Genomic DNA, 19,629 nt, shown 5'->3' on the forward strand with positions numbered 1-19,629 from the left:
TTAAATTTATTCATAAAGTTGTAAGAAAATATATATTTTTTCAAATCTTCAGTTAATATCAGTTTATTGGGAAAATAATGATTAGCTTAATATATTTAAGGATATTTTTAAGTGAACAAGATAAATATAAAATTAATGTTTTATGTTGTGATTTATGTATCAACAATTATTACTGTAAACCTCTCCCCTTGCTACACTGTGTGATACATGTTATCCTTGATCATAAACTATTATTTATTTGTTGTCCACTTTGTCATCATGTCCAATACATGAATATGGTTGTGGCCATATGTATCTATGTAAATAAGTTACATTGTATATTAAAATACAAAACAATGCAATGTTTAAAAAATATTTTGACATCTCAGAAACACAACATTTTAAAGATCTATTTTAAATATTTTACTTAGTTGAATTTAACTATACTGTCTTAATGTCATAGTTGAAAATGATTATAGTTTTTTTTTGTTTTGGCGATTATTTATTTTCCTGTATACTAGGAAAATGGGTCCTGGAAATTGAAACCCTAAATGTCGTGAGTAAGTATGCAATATTCTAAGGCAGTAAAAACAATGTTAAATTTTAGTGCTTCATAAATATTCTTACCTGTTTGTTTCTAAAAGGAAATTAGAATATTTAAAGAATATTTTTAATTATCAAAACTTTGGAGTGATAAAATGGGAGGAAAGTAGTAGGATGCAGGTATAGCAGATTATATTTCAACAACATGTTTATATATGCCTATGCTTTACAGAAGACATGTTTGGAGTTATTCTATGTTTAAGTGCATTTATGATATTAATAATCCATTGATTATAAAGTGCTTAATATATAATTTTTATGTGCTGAAATCTAAGAAACCCACTTCAATAAATTGTCGAAGATTCCTCGTCAAAGGGTTAATGTGGCAAACTTGTGGCATCAGAAAAATTGTATGGGAATGAGCCCAAACTTGAGATGGAAAGTTGGCTGTGCATCAATAGCATATATTGTTTTCTTTTTCAATTGGTGTTTTATGAAAATCTATGCCAGAACAATTTATAATACCTGGGAATTTGCCATTTCTGGGATGTTTACTAGCAATAAAAATAACACTTGAAATTTTTATTTTAAATGTGAGACTATAGAACCAAGGAGCTAAATGGCATGACATGGACTAGAAAACGAGTTAACAAGTATTTGGATGAATTTTGAGTACTATGACTAGTAATTGCTTTTTTTAAAGAATGATCTTGATATTTCTGAACTGGGATGTCTTGAGAGGATTATCAGCAAAAGAAGTGATTTACTTGCAGTATCTTCTTTTTTTTTTTTTTTTGAAACAGAGTTTTACTCTTGTTGCCCAGGCTGGAGTGCAATGATGCGATCTCGGCTCACTGCAGCCTCCGCCTCCTGGTTCAAGCGATTCTCCTGCCTCAGCCTACCAAGTAGCTGGGATTACAGGCACCCACCACCACGCCTGGGTAATTTTTGTATTTTTAGTAGAGACGGGGCTTCACCATGTTGGCCAGGATGGTCTCAAACTCCTGACCTCAGGTGATCCGCCCACCTCAGCCTCCCAAAGTGCTGGAATTACAGGCATGAGCTACGGCACCCAGCCCTACTTGCAGTATTTTTACCTTAATTGACATCAGTATAGATAAAGATCACTGGGAAATGTAATATTTATCATATTAATGATTTTTAACTTGTGAGTTTATCTTTCCTTATAGTAATTAGAAATGTTTATGAGAAAAGAGCACATTTACACATAAAATATTTTAGTCTGATATTTTAATTACCACACAAAAAGGTAGTGGGAAAGCTCCCTTAAATTAGAAGTTCTTCAGCCTTAATGAATGTTTTGGAAGTGATAAAATTTTGCATATTCTCCAAAATTAGTCTTAGAAACTAATCTTGGACTTACATAGTTCAGAATTTATTTACTTGGGCATATAACTTTAAAATGATTATGAGCTTTGATTTCTTATTTTCTAAGTGTATTATGCTACATCTAGGAAAATCTTGAATTGACACAGCCATTGTTATTGTAACTGAAACCATAACGTGCTCTTTAAGATTTGTATCTTATATGGAAAATAACTCTTTTTTTTTTTTTTTTGTAAAAGTGAAGGCAACTAAACCCTTTGCTGATGTACTGTATGATTTAACAGTATTTTTGAAAATTGAAAATATTCACAGTAACAAATTATGTTTTACAACTTACTGTAATATTTTAATGTGTACATAAACTCCTAGATTTGGCATTATTTGCTTTAATTAATATATTAACCTTTAATTTTTTTCTAACATGTACATTTCCATATTATGTTCTTTATGGAATTTATAAGTATAGTGTAGGTAGGGTTTTTTTTTACTTAATTTTACCTTTGGAATTATGTTTTATAAAATGTATCTTTAGGAAAAGTAAATATTCAATTAAGTATTTTGTTAGTGAATTTTATACTGTAAAATTTTTTCTTGAGTATTTTGATATTTTGTACTTTTGTTTCTTTTTATTCTTGAATGTTTAAGATTTCTTGAAAGTAGAAAAAATTTGTTTTAGTCTAAAGCAGTATTCCACATCAGTCTTCTTATTAAATGCTAGTTTAAGCCATCTAGTCTGGGAAAAGGAATCAGGGTTCTGTTCTTGATCATTATCAGCAGCTTGATAATTTCTAAATTGTTGTAAAGTAAACATTTTATTCTTAATTGAAAAAATTTATGTAAGACAAACAAATGTTTTATATGACAAATCAGGTGATAGAATTTGGAATTAAATACTACTAGTATCTTAAGAAGTAAATAACACATTCTTTCATAGTAACCATGAAGTGAAAGTTCATGATTTATGAAGTTAGTTGCTCATTTAAAATTTGTTCAGTTTTCTCTGCATATACAGATAAGTTTGTAATGCCAAGCCTATTTTTCAGTAACCATCCTTCTTATGATAAACAGCATGCTATAGTTTGGAAATAAAATTTATTTTATTTTATTTATTTATTATTTTTTTGAGATGGGGTCTCGCTCTGTTGCCCAGGCTGGAGTGCGGTGGTGCAATCTCGGCTCACTGCAAGCTCCGCCTCCTGGGTTCATGCCATTCTCCTGCCTCAGCCTCCCATGTAGCTGGGACTACAGGTGCCCGCCACCATGCCTGGCTAATTTTTTGTATTTTTAATAGAGACAGGGTTTCACCATGTTAGCCAGGATGGTCTCTATCTCCTGACCTCATAATCCGCCTGCCTCGGCCTCCCAAAGTGCTGGGATTACAGGCATGAGTCACAGCACCTGGTCTGGAAATAAATTATTTTAAACTCTCTCAGTACATACTCTCTTTTTTTCTGCATTTAAAAATGTATTATATGTTGGATTTCAAAGATAAAATCAGAGAAAAACAGCACTGCCCAAAATAGGAAGGCATTTAAAAAATAACCTTTTTAGGCTGGGCGCAAGGGCTCATGCCTGTAATCCCAGCACTTTAGGAGGCCGAGGTGGGCGGATCATAAGGTCAGGAGTTTGAGACTAGACTGACCAACATGGTGAAACCCTGTCTCTACTAAAAATACAAAAATTAGCTGGGTGTGGTGGTGTGCACCTGTAATCCCAGCTACTCAGGAGGCTGAGGCAGGAGAGTTGCTGGAACCCGGGAGGCGGAGGTTGCAGTGAGCCAAGATCATGCCACTTCAGTCCAGCCTGGGCAACAGAGTGAGACTTCTTCTAAAAAAAAAAAAAAAGTAAATAAAAAATAACCTTTTAATGTAAGTATAGTGAATTTTAAAAAATAGCAAAGTATTTGAAAATACTGCACCTAATTTAATAGATGGCCATTTAATAGGTTGAAATTATTGTAAATGTTCAGTAATTTTATGGTTGTAGACAAAATTATTGGAAATAATCAGTTTGGAAATGATTAGTTCACATCATTTGGATTGAGAAATTTTTCAAAAAGCTTTTGTCACTGTGGAGATGTTCTAGTTTGTCATCTGTAAACTTGGTAAGCATTTAGTTTTTATAGGAGACTTCTGTTCTGTTCTTTGTATCACTGAGGTCCTCCTACTAGGTTCTTAGTTAGGCTTATTTTTTGAAAGGTATCTCTCCTTCCCCAAAGGAAACATTCTAAGACTCTGTGACCTTTAATGAGCCCTTACACTATGATTAGCTTCTAATTATGTTCAAATTCTAATATACACTTAGAATCTTCATGCTTCTCTTTCATTATATCAGGAATGTTGTTAACATGATGCTTGTTTCTATGAGACATAGACACATATTATTCAACTACAATTAAATCTGGTAACAGTACCAAGTGTATGCCTGTTGTAAATGGTGGTAAGTGAGAACATAAGCCAATCAGCAGAATTTCAGATAGATATCAAACACCCTTGGTGAAAACTGGGTTTGTAGATAATGAGGCCCCAAGTATTTGTCTTTTTTAAGTTGATTACAGATGATCATTTCTGTTTGAACTTGAGATATGTGTTCAGTTGAAACATAACAATAGTAAAAACATTTTACATTGGCAAGGGAAGAATTCTTAGTTTGCACAAAATTTTACATAAAAGCTCACATCATATTCTCATGAGCTTACTATATTACCAAATATGCTTGATGAAAGTGATTTTATACATGCATTAATATCTATATATGTAGACATACAGTCATGCACCACATAATGACGGTTCAGTCAAGGATGGATGCATATATGACAGTGGTCCCATAAGATTATAATACTGTATTTTTACTGTATCTTTTCTATGTTTGGATATACAAAATACAATTGTGTCACAGTTGCCTATAGTATTGAATAGAATAACATGCTGTACAGGTTTGTAGCCTAGGCGCAACAGGACTATATCGTAGCCTGGGTGTGTAGTAGGCTATACCATGTAGGTTTGTGTAAGCACACTCTATAATACACAATAATGAAATCACACCCATCTTGCTTTTTATATTAAATAGTTTGCAACTTGATGGTATCTTAAATTTTAAAATATTTGTTGTAATATAACTTACCATAAGTGATGAAATGGTGCTTATGGGTTTATTCATTATATTTCATGTATCTTTTATTTCATTGTAATTTGTGAAAATATTTTATTTCGTATGATGGAATAAACAAAAAATACTGCACTTGTTGTTGTTTTTACAAAGAAATTCTTTATATTTTCTGTCTAAAACAAAGATCCAGCCATAATTGTGATAGTACCTGGACACCTAAAAGAGGGAATACTTTTACTATCCTTAATCAGTCTTAACTGGTTATTGATTAGATGAAAAGTTGGGTTTGTTAGTTATAGAAGAGTCTGGTAACTGGTTATTGGATAAATGAAAAAGAAAGAGTTCTCATTAGAACCCTTCCTTAACTGCACTAAAAAGTAGAATATTTGACGGTGACATGGTAATGAGAAATATGGGAGAAGTAGAGGGGATACTCTTAGCTTCTTCCAAGTTTCACTGAAGTCAGCTATTCATTATAATACTATATGCAAAATAAGTACTTGTAGCATATTATCATTTGCCTAAGACATGGCTGCTTAAGTAAGGTAGTTGACTATAAGTTTCTCTTTTAAAATGAGGCTGTTTAAATGCAATAGTACATAATAAAACTATAACCACAGGAAATCCAAAAAGCCAAAAAAAGTTTTAAATATATATGATACAACTATAGTTATATATTGAGATTTTATGCATTACATGAATTTTTATTTGCTAAAGTTATATTTTTATGTAAACTTAGTTATGGACTAATTATTAATGGATCATATTCAGATAAACTATGGCAAATGACTTAATTGATACTTTGTTAGTAGTGAAATCATTTTCAAAATATTTCATTTTCATCCCCTTATTAATCATATAAATTTTGTACTTCCTGAAAAAAAGTTTTTTATTATTGATTCTAAGATAAGTTTTGCCATATTCCTTACAAGAATGAAAGCATTGGTGAATTACTTGACAGTTGTAGAATGTGCCACTTTGAAAAAAAATGTTTCTAGTTAAATACTGTATAATAAAATGTCCAGTTCAGGCGTCACCATGAGAGAATTATTTTTTCTTCTTTGTTTGATTTTGTATTTTACATGTTTTTATTGGGTCATATATCTAGTCCAAAGAAAATTGACCTGGTAATCAGGAGACCCCTGTTCTATTTCTGGCTCTGCAACTGAACTTGTTTTGTATCAATGGGTAAGTCACTGGAACTATGTGTGTCTCTGTTATTCACTAAAATTAACTCATGAGTGAATTGAGAATAATTTTCCATGTTTGGATCCACATCATATGAAAACCGTTGCATTGATGACACATAAAGTAATCCAAAATATAGGAAAATACTAGGTGAAGAAAGAAGCTTCATTTATTTACGTAGTTTTTACACTTTCTGCAAACAATAAGATCTTTTCTTAGAGATGGAATATATGGAAGCCATTATTTCATCCACTTCATACCAATTTCATTTTAACTTGTGAGGAAACTTTTAGTAGTATGGAAAATGTGTATCTAGGAAAATTTTGTGTATAAAAACACAATGCAACATACGAAAGTCGGCATTTGCCTAGGGTATTAATAAACTGTGATTATCCTACCTTATTCTTCTTTGAGAAGCAGTTGGATTGATGATGGAAACAAAAATATAGCATGTATCATTTTAATGTGTATTAGTACATTTCAGGAGAATCTGAAGATTTTTTTTCTAGGGGTTAATCATGTTAGCAGTATGATTTGTAATTTAATTGTGATAAGCTTTAATGTCTTATTTTCAACAGATGAAAAAATGTGTTCATATAATAATCAAAATGATATTAAATTTCAAAATGTCATTTCTTTTCCAGTTTTCTATAATTCATACTAAGATTTCTGGTTTTTTTCTAAGAAAAGTTGTTTTGGTCATCTTAGCACTAACGGACTTAGTCTAATGGAAAGGTTTCATTTTATCACTATTCATATAAAGAGACAAATTTGTCATAGGACACCATTCTCTAAAGAGCTATAATTTTAATATGTTGATATTGCAAATATATTTTGATGCAATATGCTTTGCTATATAAGTCACTCAAAAATAACGATGCAACTCTTGCGGAACTTAAATGTGGTGTTTGATTTTAGAATTTGTAGTATCTGATTCAAAGCTAAGTGTGTAAATTAAAACAGATTTTGGTTTTGTGGCATATTGTTCATCTGTGTCAATCATACTAACTCACTAATATCTTTGGAAGAAATTTTTTCTTCGAATGCTGAGTTTAACAGACATTTTTCTGTTTCCAAGTCACTGTATAAAATGTTATTTGAACTTCTTCACTAGCACTAGGGAAAAAAGTCTTTCCAAAACATATCATGTCATATCTGTTATAGTTGATGGATTTGGATGGATACATTTTAGCATAAATTTTAATAATCTATAAAGTGGTATTTGTAAGAATCTGTTGAATGAATAGGCATTAAAAGGGAATATGATCAAAGAAAATTTGTCTACATTGAAGTTTAGTTTGGATTTTTAATGCTGAAATGAAGCCATATATTTCAGCTACTCTTCTAATAAAGACTTGTACTATAATTATTACTTCATAAAATTTTTATGATATTTTGCTGTATTGAAATAATTCAATTAAATATTGGCCTGATGACCATTCTTTGTTTCTGTGTGCACACTGGTTTACTGGGGAAACATAAAAGGAATAGAAATCTGTTGAAACTATTTTCATTGCTCTTTTTGGTGATGACTCAATTAAATCTTTTCTTCAGATAATTAAAAGTTCGAAAGCATTGTAACAGACTTTAAATTGACTCAGTAATGTCTTGAACAATGTGATCATGCAACTAACGCTGTTTTTACTAATGGTATCTTTCTTTAGCATTGGTGTTCAGGATTTGCTGTACGTAAATAATTGTAAACTTCTGGATCTTCTTTATTTCTCCACTAACTTTATTTTTCTGAATCTGCTAACCTATAGTAGCAAAATCAACTTGCCATCAGTTCTTATGTATTTTTGGTGGAATGCATTTGATTATATCTTCCCTAAAACTGTACACAGGATTCTTTCTCAAAATGATTTGAGGCCCTTTCCATCAGTGTCACTTTTTACCTTTTGAGTACATCCACTCACTCCCATCTCCTTTGTCTATGTCTGTCCATTACACGGTGTGATCACAGAAGAACTGGACTCTACAAGGAGAAGATATGCAGGTCTGTCTCTTCTGCTTTTTTTGTTATTATTTTATTTATTGAACTTGTCCTAGAAGTGTTTAATCATTTTTTTACTCATTTCATAGTTTTTCATTCTTTGTAATATAACAAAATATTAAATCTTGTGAGCATTTTAATTTAGGTATTTGTATATTCAACTGTCAACAGCAACTGCTCCAATTAGATGGGTAAAAGCAAAATAATTAATTTTTATGTAATATGTATAGATTAATTTTTCCATCAACTGAATAACTAAAGGCAAATAGGATGTGTGTGTATGCGTATGTATATTTAGGTACACACACACACACACACACACACACATATGTTTGGTTTCAAGCATTTTAGACTTAGAACTAGTTCCTTGCTTTTTAAAATAATTCCAAAAGTATTTGATTTCTAACATGAGTTCATCAGTGTTCTACACTGTGGAGAATACCAAAGACCTAATACCCTAAAAAAGCTATCAATATCACTGAAGAGTTAAGAGATGTGGATAATATGCTCTGTTTATGTGTCAAGGCAGCTTATTCTGACAATATATTCTACAGAGATATAAACTGAAATGAAGTTTATTTCAACTAGACAGTCAGAAAAAGTGTCTTGGAAGAGATAACATTTGAGCTGAAACTTGAACACGTGATACTGTTCTAGGTGCTGGGAGTAACAGGAGACACACAATAGCTCCCTATCCTTGCAGGCATTTCCTAGTGTGAGTGTATATATATTTTATGTGTATATAAAATATGTATGCACATGTATATACACACATATATAAAATATAATGGAATCAGAAAAGATGGTGTGATTCCTTTCCCCTGGGGAGGATGGATATTAGTTCAAGAAAGACTTCATAGAGGAATTTAGTTGAATATTAAATGCTAGAACACTGTTAGCCTCTTATGTAGAGAGCATTTCAGGCAGAGGAAACACTATGGCCAATAGCTTCACACAAGTTTGGCAAAAGTAGGCAGAGACCAGATTTATAAAGATTATGTAGGTTACTGACACATATAAAGCAACAGAATAGGTCAGATATTTGTTTCTAGAAAGATTACTTTGGCAGTTATATAAAAGATGGACTGGAGCAATATAAGCAGAAAGATCATATATGGGAATAGTGTAATGAATCAGTTAAGAAATGATAATGGTCTGAATTAAGGTAACAGTAGAGGCAATCAATACATGAAAAGTTATATAAAGATGTAGAACCTACAAGTCCTGGTCACTGATCAGGCTGGATATTATTGATGCAGAAAGAGGAGGAATAAGATGATTTCAGGTGACTGAAATGTTTGATGGTATATTTTATCAGGATAGGGAATATGTGTTATACAAGTTTCAGGGGAAAGATAGAGTTCACTTTTAGGATAGGTAAAATTTAAGCCTCATTTGAAATATTCAAGTATAAATATCTTATAGAGGTGATTGGTGGTCTGGAATTCAGGAGAGAAGTCTGGGCTAAAGACATAGACTAGGGTAGCATATCAGCATTCAAGTGATGCCACTGGAATTAATGGAATTGTCAGTAGCATACGAAGAGTAAGAAGAGAGACAAGAATCAAAATTTGGGGATCACCAGCACTTATTTACATTTAAGGAATGGATGAAAGAACAAAAGCCAGAAAACTATGTTGAAAATGATTAAAGACAGGATATTCATGAAAGAAGAGAATTTTAAAAAAATCTATGATAGAAGTGAATCTTAAGAAAGGGGTATAATCAGCAGAGACAAATTCCAGAGAAGACAAATATGTTGTTAAATGGTAGAACTAGACAATAATGATCTTTGCCTTATTGATTCAGTAAAGTTGTAGGTAGAAACCAAATGGAAGAGAAGGGAAAGGAGATGGAAAAGAAAAAAATGAAGGTAGGTAGTTAATATAAACTAGGCTTCTTGATGGCTTGGGGAAATTTTTAAGTTAAGAATACCATGGGAAATAAGACAGGAAGGTCCCCAAGGATATCCTGAAGAATGGTTATAGTTTAGCTGAGTGGAGACCCTAAATTTGTGATGGCATTGGTTCTGTAAGATTTTGTAATGATTGGCTCATTAGCACACTTAGGATGTAGTAATTAATAATTTAGATCACAGTTGGAACTTTGTGCGCGGTTATATAGAAAGAAGAGAAGAATAGGGATGTCAAGGGTGGTTGGCAAGGGAAGTAGTTGAGGTAATGTTCAAATGGATTGGGAAGGATGTTAGTTGTGTTAAATCATGTTTTCACGTGAAATCATGCAGAATTTTTCATGAATTGGGAGAGAAGGTCTCAATGATAGAACTGAAATTTGTGGTGATATCTAAGGCAATAGAAGCAAACTGAGCAGGTTATTATGAGAGACAATTTAATTATCTTTAGAATTTTCAGATGTTGGACAATTCGAAATAATGTGAAGATACAATGTTTGTTTCGAGGAGTGAGTTTCCAAGATGGAGCATGGATTACAGTTTGGGAATGCAAATAAAGCAACAAATTTTGATGCTAGCATTTTTACACAGACATTGAAATTATTGAGGGCCTCAGCTTGATAGATATGTGAAGGAAATTGCCTAGAATATAGATGGTAGCAACAAGGAAGAATAATGGTATGAACATGAAAGGCATAGACTTCACATAGATTAGAAAAGTAAACATGTGGAAGCAGCAATTTATACCAAGAATGCTGATGCATTTCTGGGATTCTATAGCATATATGTAAGTTAAAGGATTTTGAGCGGCTTCCCTTCAGAATGTTTCCCTCAGGGGAGATAGTATTCTTGAAGGGTCAACATTCCATTCATGATAGGAAGGGAAATGAACGTTCTCTGATGAAGCTGAGGGATATATTGTATTTAAGTAAAAGCAATAGGGTTTCAGACCACAGTAGAAAAGATTAGGAGGTCTCTAAGCAATGCAGAAAGAATTAGAGAAAGAAGCTCAGGATAGTAGGGTTTTGACAGTACCGACTGGAAAATGTTAAGAATGAGTGCTGGTTGGAAGGAATGAACCATGTAATTCAGTAGTAGCAAAACAAGGAGAATAATAAGGAATTTAAGCTTAGAGGGGGAAGAAAATTCAGAGGTACAACTTAGAGGTTGAGCAAAGGCATCTTTATGATATGCATAAAGGCAGAGGAAAAGGACTTGGTTGAGAGAATTTGAAGACTCCAAAGATGAGAGGATTAATAATGGAAGCAACTTTTCTTACAAAAAAAAATGGCATCTAGGATGTATGTGGAATGTTTAAATTTATGGAGGCAAAAATGTTTTATTGTCTTCAAATATTAAGTTCTAAATTCATTATCATAGTTAACTAAACATAATTTGAAGTCTTTCTTAACATACACTTTTAAAATTGTAATGGTAGCTATAGATCTATAACACCTCTTTTCTTCCTAGTATGAGGAAGTTGAAGTCTGAGCTTTCTGGATTTCTGTTACAGACCCCTAATACTGTAAAGGAGACATGGTCTATGTTAACCAGCATTGTGTTTGGGATTCTACAAACTCACATAAGCCTAGAGATAAATAAAGACTAATGCATTCTCTTCCAAAGTAAGAGTAAAGAGAGAATAATACAGAGGATAAGAAAACATTCAGAGAAAAAGGAAATCATTTTAGAAAAGGAAGCAGTAAATTTTGTGACAAGCAATTCAGAATGTATTTCACCTGTTTAATAAAAGCAAGCTAAAGTTAAGCTTTTCAAAAACTGACTGTAGTATGTGACCAATAAAAGGTAATATCTTTATTAGCCTGTCACTCACATCTCCAATTAATATGCAAGTTGGTTATCTTTCTTTATAAATTTTAGCCCAAAATATGATGGAGAAATAATTTCACATGTCCAATTACTTCACTAATATATTTGGTCAAAGTGTATGTTTTATGTTTTAAACCACAATTATAAGACCTTCAATTGCATTACGAGGTCCAATTACAATCACTACAACATCATTCTACACAATAAATGGAGGAATTGATTACACATTTTGAAGCAGCAAAATATGTTGACTTAGCACTTGCTAATCATAATGAAATTTATTTTAAATGAGAAGTAGCATGCTTTATTAGGGTGTATTATACCTGTTCTAACTCATATGAAATTTCATATGACAATTTTTTAAAATAATTGTTAAACAAGTCTAATACAAAATAAATTTTAAAATACTATTAAGTTACATGAAACAACATCTTAAATTTCAACTACATCAATTTTTAGAATTACTTCCAGAGCTGATTTAGAGCATCTGACAAGATTAGTGCTTGTGTAATATATCATTTTACTCATAAGGAGATCTCAACATAAAAAATGTTTTGTCAGCTATGTTTCTCACCAGTCTCTTAGATCAATTATTATTATTGTGATATTTATTTTGTTATGCTATGTTAATAATTATTAAATTATTATAGTTGGGTCTGTGCTACCTTAAGAGTTTGAGAAAATATGTTATAAATTACTGTTTCAGACTGATCCATTTGTCTTCCAGATACTAAGTTAATTTGAAAAGCTTAACAATTCAAATTGAATAGATTTCCAACATTTCTTAATAAAAATACAGTTGGGGATAAGTAACATATATTTTGTGTTGTAATTATAATGTTTAGTAAAATAATCACTTCCTATTAGGGCTAGCTAAGTAAAATTTCTAAAAATTAATACAATTATTGGCCTCTTTCATTATGGCACAAATCGTGTAACACCCTCATGACCTAATTACCCGCCAAAGGCTCCATCTTCTAATATGCTCACTTTAGTTGTTAGGGTTTCAACATGAATTTTGAGGAGACACAAATATTCAGACTATAACATGTATCACTTCAAACTTGCATATCAATTCTTGTCAGATTTGAGTGGCATATATGACATATTTTGAATGCTCTGTGCTTTTATATGGCATGTTGTTATACTTATGTCCTAAAAAGTAAAGAGAAGTAACATTCATTATAGTAGTAATTTAATATATGTGCATGTACGGACACATATAAATGCATATATAAGCTGTTCTTGAAATTTTCTAAAATCTTAATTATTATTATCAATTATATTTCACCTTCTATCCATTTTATAGATACTCTGTGTGCATTGATTGCATCCTTTATTTGATTAACTCGGTATTATTTATGAAAGTCAAAGACAGAGATACTCAAGATGGCTCAGTCATGAAAACCTTATATAACCCTAGTACCGTGAAATCTTGAAAATGCAAATCACTCAGTCTATAAGGAGGCACAAAGTGTCAATGCTATGTTCAATACTGGGCTAGATACTTTAAATGTTAGTATATAGGAATATTTTATATAAGCTTAAGCTTAAATATTTTATTAAGTATTATTACGATACATCTAAACGAAAAAATCTCAAATGAAATATATATGTACGTATAATATAAAAATATATCACAAATTATATGACAGCTTCTATTAATAAAGTATAATACTTAAGCTCAATTTACCAAAGCTTATAAATATTCAAATAAAAGAGTTAAAGCTCTTGGGACTCAAAAGAGTAAGGATACCCCAACATGGAACAAATAACTATGGAACAAGTAGCTATTTAGTGATTAAGTAAGTCATTTAAAATGAGGTTTGGAATGCACCATTTTTTAGTTCTTTTTAGATATAAAATTTCATCTGCATTGGAAATTAAAGGTCATGTTACTGCTAAATTATTAATATATTACTCATGTGTTTTTTGGCTGCATAAATGTCTTCTTTTGAGAAGTGTCTGTTCATGTCCTTCACCCACTTTTTCATGGGGTTGTTTGTTTTTTTCTTGTAAATTTGTTTGACTTCATTGTAGATTCTGGATGTTAGCCCTTTGTCAGATGAGTAGGTTGCAAAAATTTTCTCCCATTCTGTAGGTTGCCTGTTCACTCTGATGGTAGTTTCTTTTGCTGTGCAGAAGCTCTTTAGTTTAATTAGATCCCATCTGTCAATTTTGGCTTTTGTTGCCATTGCTTTTGGTGTTTTAGACATGAAGTCCTTGCCCACGCCTATGTCCTGAATGGTATTGCCTAGGTTTTCTTGTAGGATTTTAATGGTTTTAGGTCTAACATTTAAGTCTTTAATCCATCTTGAATTAATTTTTGTATAAGGTGTAAGGAAGGGGTCCAGTTTCAGCTTTCTACATATGGCTAGCCAGTTTTCCCAGCACCATTTATTAAATAGGGAATCCTTTCCCCATTTCTTGTTTTTGTCAGGTTTGTCAAAGATCAGATAGTTGTAGATATGCAGCATTATTTCTGAGGACTCTGTTCTGTTCCATTGATCTATGTTTCTATTGTGGTGCAGTACCATGCTGTTTTGGTTACTGTAGCCTTGTAGTATAGTTTGAAGTCAGGTAGCATGATGCCTCCAGCTTTGTTCTTTTGGCTTAGGATTGACTTGGCGATGCGGGCTCTTTTTTGGTTCCATATGAACTTTAAAGTAGTTTTTTCCAATTCTGTGAAGAAAGTCATCATCACTGGCCATCAGAGAAATGCAAATCAAAACCACAATGAGATACCATCTCACACCAGTTAGAATGGCCATCATTAAAAAGTCAGGAAACAACAGGTGCTGGAGAGGATGTGGAGAAATAGGAACACTTTTATACTGTTGATGGGACTGTAAACTAGTTCAACCATTGTGGAAGTCAGTGTGGCGATTCCTCAGGGATCTAGAACTAGAAATACCATTTGACCCAGCTATCCCATTACTGGGTATATACCCAAAGGATTATAAATTATGCTGCTATAAAGACACATGCACACGTATGTTTATTGCGGCACTATTCACAATAGCAAAGAGTTGGAACCAACCCAAATGTCCAACAACGATAGACTGGATTAAGAAAATGTGGCACATATACACCATGGAATACTATGCAGCCATAAAAAATGATGAGTTCGTGTCCTTTGTAGGGACATGAATGAAACTGGAAAACATCATTCTCAGTAAACTATCACAAGGACAAAAAACCAAACACCGTGTGTTCTCACTCATAGGTGGGAATTGAACAATGAGAACTCATGGACACAGGAAGGGGAACATCACACTCAGGGGACTGTTGTGGGGTGGGGGGAGGGGGGAGGGACAGCATTAGGAGATATACCTAATGCTAAATGATGAGTTAATGGGTGCAGCAAAACAACATGGCACATGGATACATATGTAACAAACCTGCACATTGTGCACATGTACCCTAAAACCTAAAGTATAATAATAAAATAAATAAATAAATAAATAAAATAATAATTGAGAAATATATAATAAATGTACATAAAACTTGAAAAAAATATATATTACTCATACATTCTGAAAACTGTAACATTCTGTTTTACCTACGCCTATCACCCACCTTAATTCTGTTTCCTAAAAATTTCAGCTGTTAGGGAAAATACTTGTTCCTGTAAGAAATGTTGGTCTGAGAAGCAGTATAAGAGCAGATTGTGGAACTAAACTGCCTCATCAGCTCCACCACTTACTTGCTCCATGATCTTGTGAAAGTTACCCTGTGCCTCAGATTCCTCATCTGTAAAATGGGAGTAATTATAGTACTACCTCAAATGGTTATTGCAAAGATAAGTTAGCCAAAATATAGTGTACAAAACACATGAAAACTGTGTCCAGTACAGAGCAAGCACCATAAATGAAGAATTTTATTTTTTATAAAAATACATGAAAACTGAATTTTTATTTCAAATCATCTGCATCTTGATGTGTATGCATTATTTCCATGATCTAGAATTAATTCTTTGTTATATGCATTACAAATATACTAGTTTGTGACTGCTAGTTCAGGAGATAACTGACAGGCAAATCTATGCATCAAGCTTATTGCACCTGTACTCTTAAGCTTTATCATTTCTGAAAAACAGTTGGGTGGAAGGAGCAAGAACACTGAAATCAGACAGGTACGAATTATTATTCAGGTTCTGCCAGTCAGTAGGGATATGACTTTGGGCTGGTTGCTTAACACTTCTTATTAATCTTAATAAACTCCAGCTAGATTAAGGGGTTAATTATGTTTTAATGAAAGCATAAAATATTTATTTCTGTGAAAAAAGAAAGCCATCCTAAAAATAGAAGCAATTAAATAAATTTAAAAAGAGGAAGAATCCTGAGTGCAATGTGGCAGGTATAAACTTCAGAATATCAAAATCATCATAAATAAAAGGCACACAAGTTGGGAAGATATTTGCTGCAACTCAGATAAAATATTAAAAGCCTTAACATCTGAATAACTTTTACAAAGTATATATTCAATAAAACTCTAATAGAAAAAATGGGCAAAGGATATATACAGACATTTCTCTAAAGAAGAAATGGAGTGGTAAGTAAATATATGAAAACATTTTATTTCAGTCATGACCCAATAAATACTATTTTAAATGAGATATGTCCACCTATTTAAAACACCATGGTGATGCCTGTACGTGGAGAGAAAAAATTATAAAAAAACCATGGTAAGAGTGTGATAACAGAGTAGCAGTGAAATTTAGCATAACCTTTCTAAAAGCACTTCTGCAATATAAATGAAGAATCTTAAAAATGTTCATAGACTTTTGACTTTGTAGAAATAGAAATTCAAATAAAAACATATGTATGATATGTTCACTAAGCATTATTTGTAACAATAAAAATGATCTTACCATGAATATTAAATAATGGGGCAATGGCTAAATAAGTTATATGCATATACAGCCATTTAAATGAAGAATTTTTTGACATATACATTAGAAACACATTTCTTTTTTTGTAATTTGAAAGAAATTGAAAGTAATGTCTGTAGAGAACTTGTTACAAAGTTTCATCCATAGTAAATAATCAAAGAATGGTAGCTCTTATTAATTATTACACAACTCAAATTATGCCGAGGATTTTAGATAAATATCATTAACTCTTTATTTATGATTTATGTTTGTTATAAGCAAAATCAGTAGGATTTTGAATCCAGATTTAATACATCAGTAACCTGTAATGATGAATTAGTAAGGAGTTTGGATAATACCCACTTCTAGGATTATTTTTAAAAAGAGAAAATTTCTTTTAATAGTAGAACTGGGCATTGGACTATAGCTTGGACACTTCATTTGTTCATCTGTAGAACCAGAAACAAGACAAATTACTTCTAGATTTTTCAAAAAAAAAAAAAAAGGCCGGGCGGTGGCTCACGCCTGTAATCCCAGCACTTTGGGAGGCCAAGGCGGGTGGATCACGAGGTCAGGAAATCGAGACCATCCTGACTAACACAGTGAAACCCCATCTCTACTAAAAATACAAAAAATTACCCGGGGTGGGCATGTGCCTGTAGTCCCAGCTACTCAGGAGGCTGAGGCAGGAGAATAGCGTGAACCCGGGAGGCGGAGCTTGCAGTGAGCCGAGATCTCGCCACTGCACTCCAGCCTGGGCGACAGAGCAGAGACTCCATCTCAAAAAAACAAAAAACAAAGCAAGACAAAAAACCCAAAGCCATGCTTTTGTTAAAGAACAATAAAACAAGTAATGTTTTATTCTCTGTTGCCCTGTTTAGAGGCATGTTGGTATAGGCAATAAAACATGAAATTAGAAGGCCAATGTGATCTTGGACGAGTTTCTTAATTTCTCCAGTCTCAGTTTCATCATTGTTAAAAAATAAGGTTGAGGGTTGATCATTTGTGTGTTTGTGTGTGTGTGTGTATACTTTCAACCAACAGAAAAATAAAAATAAATGACCAGCCAAAATGAAAAATTTTCCACTTCAATAGCAAGCAAATAAATTTCAAAAAAGGAAAACACACAAAAAGACATAGTCTACCACTTTTCTCATTTAGGATTGAAGAGTTGTGTTTAAAATTAGAGAAATTTTTCATTAAATGTGTAGCAGGTGGCCAAAAGCATGTTGTTAATAAAAATCATTTTAAACTATTCAAATTCCTTCTTTAAATATTTTTCTAATGCCCAAATGTATATTTTGTGCTTAGAATTATAGTCAATTCTAGATTTCAGGTGTTAGTAGTGAAAATATGAGTCTTTATTAAGATAGGAATAAAATTCCAAGACAGACTATTAAAATCTCCTTATAAAATAGCCAAATAACCAGCAAATTTGGCTATGCTAGACTCAAATCATTCCTGGTTATTATATGGTATATTAAACTGTAATACAATATAATTGCTCTCCATAAAGGAAAGGTTATTTCTGAAATTCTTATTCTACTATAAAGATATTTCATATTCCAAAAATTTTATTTGTTCAACAAGCATCTACTAAATATGTATGTATCAGGCCTTATTCTAGGTGTTGGAGACATACCAGTGACATAGACATACAAGATCTCCCCTCATGGAAATTATCTTTTTGAGAGAAAGTAGTCCCTAAAAAGTTAAACTTAGTTTTAAGTGCTCTTATTTAAAATTCTTATGTAACCTAGTGGGATTGGGGTGGGGAAGGAGCTATTTTTGATGGAATAATCCAGGAAGTCTTATCTAAGGAAGTGATGTTTGAACTAAACCAGAAGACTAAACCAGAAGAGTAAGAAGAAACCAGCTATGTAAAGTAGCCGGGAAATACATCATACTAAAGACCATTAAACAGAAGATAAAGTAAGGGAATTAAAGTTTAGAAGAGGAGAATAATTTATGCTATAAAGTATTTTTGCAAGCAGGCATTTAAGCATCAGTGAAGGAGAAGGGAGTTTTCAAACTTTAAGTTTTACAGGAAGATGAATAAGCAAAGTGTAGCACTGGATAGTAGTTATGATTAAAATATATTTCTTAAATTTTCTGAATTGAAATGGAAGAGTACATTTGTAATAAGCCAAGTTCGTGATCAAATATTTAGTAAATATTAACATGTAACAATACTTAATATTCATTAGAACATAGTGATTTTAACTTATGATTTTTTTCAGATCCCTTCCTCTTTGCCCATTTAAAGCTCTATACTTCTATATCTGTGATGAAAACATAATATATAAGAAGGTAAATTGGCCATGCATGGTGGTGCATGCCTGTAATCCCAGCACTTTAGGAGTCCAAGGCAGGCAGGATCACTTGAGGCCAGGAGTTTGAGACCAGCCTGAACAACAAAGCAAGACCCCATCTCTACAAAAAAATTTAAAAATTAGCTGGGTGTGGTGGCACAAGCCTGTAGTCCCTGCTACTTGGGAGGCTGAAGTGGGAGGATGTCATGAGCCTAGGAGTTGGAGGCTACAGTGAGCTATAATTGCAGCACTGCACTCCAGCCTGGATAACGCAGCAAGACCCTATCTCAAAACAAGTGTGTGTGTGTGTGTGTGTGTCTGTATATATATGTATGTGTGTGTATATATATATATACACTCACACACACATATATATATTTCAAAATAAGTTGACATGAAGAAAGCTATGTAAAGTAATTTGATTAATACATTATGTTGCATAACTTATGGGAAGAACGTAGTTATAGATTATAGATCGTGCTGAGTATGAAGGAGGTTGATAGGCTTGTTTAGAGTAAAGGGGTGAGAATTTAAGGAAATCTGT

At 32.4% G+C, this 19,629-nt stretch overlaps 1 protein-coding gene across 49 annotated transcripts in view; it reads left to right on the forward strand.

Moving 5' to 3' along the window:
- The window catches only part of RIMS2 (regulating synaptic membrane exocytosis 2), a 776,667-nt gene that overhangs the window by 548,125 nt on the left and 208,913 nt on the right, over positions 1-19,629 (forward strand). For 24 of the 49 annotated variants that reach the window (XM_030795305.1, XM_030795309.1, XM_030795312.1 and 21 more), the window contains one exon: positions 8,129-8,161. The exons of 24 other annotated variants lie outside the window; for them this stretch is intronic. In XM_030795305.1, coding sequence (XP_030651165.1) covers positions 8,129-8,161 — 33 coding nt within the window. The remainder of the gene's footprint in view (positions 1-8,128; positions 8,162-19,629) is intronic. One more of the 49 variants, XM_030795355.1, reaches the window with a different exon arrangement.

This window comes from Nomascus leucogenys, chromosome 16 (assembly GCF_006542625.1).
Source record: "Nomascus leucogenys isolate Asia chromosome 16, Asia_NLE_v1, whole genome shotgun sequence".
Lineage (NCBI taxonomy): Eukaryota > Metazoa > Chordata > Mammalia > Primates > Hylobatidae > Nomascus > Nomascus leucogenys.